The sequence below is a fragment of the Cibotium barometz genome, chromosome 18 (genome assembly GCF_041138505.1).
Source record: "Cibotium barometz isolate CiBa-2024 chromosome 18, ASM4113850v1, whole genome shotgun sequence".
Taxonomy (NCBI): Eukaryota; Viridiplantae; Streptophyta; class Polypodiopsida; order Cyatheales; family Cibotiaceae; genus Cibotium; species Cibotium barometz.
Genome location: NC_141063.1, coordinates 58879629 through 58886586, shown reverse-complemented (window position 1 = coordinate 58886586; position 6958 = coordinate 58879629). Strand labels below are relative to the sequence as shown.

Below are 6958 nucleotides of genomic sequence, written 5' to 3'. Positions count from 1 at the left end.
GGTTGATCTACCTTTTCCTTCCCTTTTCGTGATACATGTGTACCTGCATCATTCCTCAACCTACCTGACCATGGGCTAACATTGGATCCACTGCTTGAGGACTCCCCAGGTCCACTCAGCACTTGTGATTGCTACTCTACATGTGGTGCAACATCAACACTTCTTACATTTACATCTTCTATTTTCTTCACTACTGGTGCATACCAGCTACTCATCTCATCGAAGACAACATCTCTGCTTACTCGCATCTCACAAGTGGTAGGGTTATAGCATCGATAACCTTTTTGCTCCATAGCATAACTAATGAAGATGCATTTCTCTACCTTTGGATCCAACTTTGTTCTCACTTCATCAGGAACATGTACATATGCAATACACCCAAACACTTTCAAGTGAGACACATCCGGTCTTATGCCTGTAAACTTCTATTCAGGAGTCATACCATGAACAGCTACAATGGGTGTCCTGTTGATAATGTACATAGCAATTGCTACTACTTCTGCCTAAAAGTAATGTGGCATATTCTTTTCAACCATCAAGGCACGTGCCACTTCTGCAATGTGCCTATTTTTCCTTTTTGCAACACCATTATGTTGCGGAGTGTACTTGCACGTAAACTGCCTCTTGATTCTCTGCTTTCTTAGGAAATCGTTGAAATCATTGGAGAAATGTTCTCCCCCACCAAATGATCTTAGGCATTTTATTTGCATGCCTTTTTCCTTCTCGACCAAGGATTTAAATCTCTGAAAGTGAGCAAACACCTCACTTTTCTCCTTCATGAAATAAACCCACACTTTCCTAGTGTGGTCATCAATGAATGTAACATAGTACTTGCAACCTGCAATTGTTGCAGTCTTGGTCGGTCCCATACATCTGAATGTATGACATCCAATGGCGTTGCACTGACATGCTTTTGATGTGGGAAATCATGTTTGGCTTGCTTACTAAGTTGGCATGCTTCACATACCTTATGCATACCGTCAACCTTAAACTTTAGCAAACCTGCAACAATATTTTGGGCCTGCATAGACTTTAATCGATGTACATTCACATGACCAATGCGCTTGTGCCATATGTCAATATGTGCAGTGACACATGTTCCATGCGCAAACAAGGCTACCTTTATCTCGGGCATGTTCACATCCAAAGTAAACATTCTGCCATTTCTGTTACCCTTTGCAACCAAGCGACACTTATTTTTTGAAGTCTTGCACAAAACATCCTTGAGGATTAAACCTTACTTGTTGCAGACCCTGCTCAACCATCTGCCCAACAGAAACCAGGTTTTTTGTAATATGTAGAACATGAAGTATATCAGCCAAGTACTTCATTTTGCCATCCTGCATAGACAATGGCACTTCACCAACATACACAATGGGATGCGCAGTATCATCACCTGTTTCCACATAACCTGGTTTTTTCATTTTCTGCATATCTCTAAACCACTCAGCATGACTGGTCATGTGGTTAGAGGTGCCAGAATCCACATACCATATATCTTGAAATCGTGACACATCTCCTGTTATAGAACTAAGCATGTGTTGCATCACAAACAACTGTTCACTTCTGTCATACCTCCATGTTTGCTAGATGATGCATAATTGCCTTGCTGCAACTTCCCACTTTTAATGTCATTCTACTTTTGGTAGCAGTCCTTTGCCATGTGTCCTGGTTTGCCACAATAATAGCACTCTATACTATTTGCATTTTGATTTCTTTACTAACCACCTCGGCCTCTTTGGCTCCCCCTGCCTCTAGACTGGGCTCTTCCACTTGTGTATGATTGCTATTATGAATCATTGGACTGTTGTTGTCCAGAATTTTGATTTCCTTGTCGGCCACCGCCTTGGCCTCGACCACGGCCTCTACTTGAATTAGAGTAGAAGGCCTGTTCCGATGTGTTCTTGCTTTGTGAAGAAGAGTCCTCACCTAAAGCCTTTTCTTCCATGATTAGCATAGATATCAAGTCTCGAAAGTTGGGAATATTTTCCCTAACTGCAATGGAGGTCTTGAATGGCTTGTACTCTTTGCCAAGCCTATTCAAACATACACTCACCAAATCATCATCCTCCACTGATACATTAATAGACCCAAGGGATTCAACAATGCCCTTGATCTTTAAGGCATATTCATTGATGGATGTGCTTTTCTTTTCTGCACTATGTAACTCTTGCTTTAACTACAACTTCCTTGCCTTTGTGTTAGTCTAGAACATCTGAACCAGATTCTGCCATGTAATTGCTAGTGTTTGCATCCTGTATGTGTCCTATGATAGTGTCTGTGACACTAATTGAAAGCCAGTAAAGGACTTTTCTTGCACCTTGATTCCAATCCTTGAATGCCTTTATATCTGTAAGAGTGGCATTCTCCTCAAATAACTCTGGAGACTCCTCATTGTCTCCTTCTACATAATCCCAAAAGCCTCTACCCATTAGGAAATTGATCATTCTTCTGAACTTCCAGGCATGGAAGTTATTCTTATCCAGATTCTCACTAACAATCTGATTAATTCCGTCAGACATGTTTTCCTGCAGCAATCAAATAACCTGCAGATAGACAACTTCTGTATATGCAACCTATAATACAACAGTATCTTCTGTAACTGTTGTAGTAGCGGTACTTCAGCACAACTTGTGTGTCACCAAATGTGACCAGAGTACATGTACATACACCCAATATCAACAATACATGCGCAAACCCTATCTGCACTTCCAAAATGCACTGCTGCATTGCAATAACCAGATTTCGAGCAGAAACAGTTCTCTACCGGAACTTCCAGAAAACTGCCAAAAATACCTTGCAACGACGAAAAATAGGGCCCGTAACGAGCTCGAAACGCTATAGTATACTTGCCTTGTAGCTCCACTCCCGCGAAGACAGCTCCTCAATTAGAGATGTGTAGCTCTCAGAGCTATTGAGGGGGTGTTGCACCTAAACTAAGAAGGGGAAAGAGATGATGGTGCTCTTACCCGTGTAGTACCGCTTCCTTCCTTCCTTGTTCTTGCCTATTGCTTGCCTCCTTAGCTCTCACACGAACCAGGCTCTGATACCATAAAGATAATGCGGGGGAGAGGGAGAGCTTCAAACTCTAGCAAGCAAACACACACACAAGAGAGAGCAAGACACAAGAGAGAGATGGATAACTGAATTTTCTTCTATCTTCTTCTTCTCTACTCAACCAACATAACATAAAGATAAGAGAACACACTATATGGGTTAGTACTCGACTACTGCAACATATAAGGGTCAGTCCATGATGTGAACCTGACTAAATGAGCTAGCGCTATAACTATGCCAGTCTCTAGTAATCCAAAATGCTGTCACATAGCCAGTTATCCCACTGGCCGCATATCACCTATAATCGCACCAACCATGCTAGTGGTGTAGATGTGGAAGCTATCACCCAGGCGGGTCATCAATGTCTGCCGTAGCACTAGTTGAGCTCGATATCTCAACAATATGCCCAAACCCACCACATCTAAAGCATGCTTCAGGAAAAGGCCAGAACTTCAAGATTAATTCCATTTTGCCTAAATCGACTTCAATAGACTTGGGCATCTCTATGGTTATGTTCCATGAAATGCATACACTGTTAGTGTGACGATTTTCCACATCATCTTTTGGCAGATATAAAATCGGTCCAATTGCACTGGCAGTCTCACTCAGCGCTGGATGAAGCCAAGGAGGTAGGCCCACCACCTCAACCCATACGGGACAAGCTTCAGAAAGGCTTTTATTAACATAGAAAAAAGGATCGAATGGGATAGCATGCATCAGCCTATGATCCATAAATAGAGGTGCGCTAGCAAAGAACTCTAAAACAGCCTGAGCTTTGGTAAATAGAATATTAAAGAAGCCTTTACCTAGATAGAAGACTTGAGAGACAACCCTACCATGAAAAACATTATCTTGCAACCATCTAACAACAGCGGCTTTGGACGGAGGTCTACCAGAATAAAACATAATAGCACTACACAAAGAAAACAACCTGACTTGACTCCTCACCAACTCAGGTGAAACCTATAGGCATACCTTTCCGCTTTTGATTTGAGGCCTTTGAGCTTGGGCAATAATCCTATCTACTACTACCCTTTCCGGCGAAGTCTTCTTATTACGATCTCTTCCTTCGTCCTTTGTCTTGCGCGTTCTCTTCATCTCATCGGAGCCTTTGTTTCCCCAGCCCTCCCCCCAACCCCTCAACATCTTCCTCTAGACGTTGCGTCCACTGCACTCCATGCATGCAATCCGTCACCCCCCACAAGGTACGGAGGCATGCACTGACACATGTGAGGCAAAGCCCCACTCGCCCACGATCGTCGCTGCACACTCACCCAACTTAACTCACTCTTAACTACCTAATCTCACTACTCGAAGCCTCACAAGAAAAATAGTGTATATCCACTTACTTGCCTTCTCAAAGAAAAGTAAGTGCTTTAGGAGATCCCACATGAATATATATGGCAAGCATGGTGTGTTCATATATAGATTGCCAAGTTGAAGATCATGAGGCTCATAATGAGCTTCAAATATAAGTCATATCTCTACTCTCCCCAAGAGAAAGAGTATGCATGCAAGAATAGTCTTGCCAGTGACTAGTTTATACAACTTCCACAGCGTCCACTTCCACTAAGTAGACCTTGAAAAGTTACCCATTAGATAATGGAAGTGGATAGCGGAAAGTGAAGTTGGCAGTCATCGCTGCGACGGGGTTCTGAGCTCGCCTTCATCATCACCCCTGCTCTTGCTTTACCGGCCATGGCAGCAACATTAACAATACCAACGGCTACCTCATTGCAGAAGCCGCCTCTTCTGGCATCCGCATCCTCATCGTCATCCTCATTACCATTGCCGCCGCCACCACCACCATCATCGTCATCATCACGTACCTCTCTCAGGTGGAGACCGTGTTGTGAAAACCCTATTTTGTCACGCATTTCATTGACGTTTACCCCTAACGGAAACAAGCCCCCTAGAGCAAGAAACAGGAGACAGATTGCTAGGGCGTTCGACACGGATACTACCACACCTGATGCAGACGTAACATCTGGTCTGGCGGTGTACAAGCCTTCCTCCTATAATGTTCTGATAGCAGGTAACATGTGAGACGTGTCTCTGGAGATCAATTGAAGAATTAGACTTTGTCGAATTCAGGTGTTTCGACCTTTTGCAGATGCCGTAAAAGCACTTTCTTGTGCGCTTGATGATAACAAGCGGAGGCTCGAAATAGAGTTTCCGTACGTCTGTTGCCCTCTTTGCATATTGATATCAGTCATCCTAGTGGATGGCCATATCTAAGTGTGGCTCATCGTTCATCAAATTTTTGCTTGCATGAATGTTACCATCTGTCTATGCTTAACATGTGTTTTGACTCCTTGTTTGCCTGCATGGTGAAATATGTGGGATACACGAACATCACTCCAGCCCGTTGCCTAGCAGCATATCCGGATACAAGGTTGATTGTTTTTTCTACACTATTTCGATAGCTTTTATTTACATGCATTCCCTTACATATAATATCTATTGATGAATGTGCTGAGACTGGAAAGGTATTAATGTTTTCTGCATCATGCAGGGTTCATCGGATGAGTTCATTGATGCCAACATTCAGCTGGTTCTAGCACTTATACGTAAACTGTATGAAATACGTGGCATTGCTTGTCGTGTTGTAAGTAATCCTCACAAACACCTAAATGTGTACCTATCTTTGGGCTGTATTCAATTGTTTACTCCTATGGGTTATGTATGGCACCTGGCTCTGTTGAAGCAATCATAGAAACACACCATTTTATCAGTGTGTTTACATGTCTACAGGAGGACTTTCGTGTGTATGTTCAAGTGTTTTATCATTGTTTCTGATCTTTTAGGAGCTTCTTATAAAATTTTTAGGTGCACACATGGTATTTTCTGTGTTTAATTGATTTTGTTTCGCTGTGAGTATTGTTGACAGGTGTTCCCTGATAAACCAGAGAAGCGAAGAGCTTCAAGAGTTTTCAAGTCAGCACTCGAACTGGTAAATGTTCATATTCTATGTAAGAGATGCAATTATGGGTAAAAAGCTAATAAATAAAGCAAGGGTCGATAATAGCGGGTTATTGTGACGTTGGGGGCACTTATTAGTCGATTGTCGATGCCGGACTCATCGAATGAGTCAAAGTAGCCTGGCCACCAATCTCATACACCTGGAGGGAAGTGAACGTGAAACTGTCATTCTGAGACCACGCACAAACATGCGCTCTCGTACTATAGACCCTGGCTCACACCCTTGCAGAGACTGTGGCTCGAGCATTCCTGGTACGAGTACACAGACAGGTACAGGTACACAAACGTGTACAAGTACACGAACAGGTACTGTTATGTGGTTTCCAATAGCAGGTACACTTGGTGGTGGTTCACATCACGTATATTTGTTACTGTAGATATAGGATGATATTCAGCAGGTACAAGTAGGTGTCAACTGGTACGAGTACCAGTAGATACTGTTGCAAGTTCTACAGGTACTACTGTAAGCACAGCAACTGTTTCAGCAAGTGCAGATGCAAGTACAACAGTTACAGCTGACAGTAAGGGTGGTACAGCACATTTGAGAGCAAGTACAGAAGGTTTTGCAGGTACAACATATGCAACAGCTGGTACAACAAAAACAGCTGCAGGTACCACTACTGTTACAAAAGGTACAGCCGGTTCAACAACTGGTACGGAAAGTACAGCAGATAACTGTAGTGCTCTACGGCAGCTTTAGTCAGCCCACAGCAGTAGGAACAGCAGCATGTGCAGGTACGACAGAGGTAAACAGTATGGCATTGTGCGAGAGGTACACCATGGCAGTAAGAGGGCTGTACGGCTGCAGTACGGCAACAAGAACAGGGTGGGCAGCTGTACGGCAGCAAACAAGTGCTCTTGGGTGATGGTTGACCTGTAGATTAGAGAGAGAGACAATGCACCAACTTCTAAACGTGAG

General features: G+C 43.2%; 1 protein-coding gene across 3 annotated transcripts in view; it reads left to right on the top strand.

Moving 5' to 3' along the window:
* Nucleotides 1-4638: 4638 nt before the first annotated feature.
* Nucleotides 4639-6958, top strand: part of LPA3 (Low PSII Accumulation 3) — a 147666-nt gene continuing 145346 nt past the window's right edge. Inside the window, exons 1-5 of one of the 3 annotated variants that reach the window (XM_086812805.1) lie at nucleotides 4639-5092; nucleotides 5171-5234; nucleotides 5422-5452; nucleotides 5573-5665; nucleotides 5948-6010. In XM_086812805.1, the coding sequence (XP_086668931.1) occupies nucleotides 4756-5092; nucleotides 5171-5234; nucleotides 5422-5452; nucleotides 5573-5665; nucleotides 5948-6010 (588 nt within the window). In that variant the 5' untranslated portion in view covers nucleotides 4639-4755. The remainder of the gene's footprint in view (nucleotides 5093-5170; nucleotides 5235-5421; nucleotides 5453-5572; nucleotides 5666-5947; nucleotides 6011-6958) is intronic. The other 2 variants (XM_086812803.1, XM_086812804.1) reach the window with 2 other exon arrangements.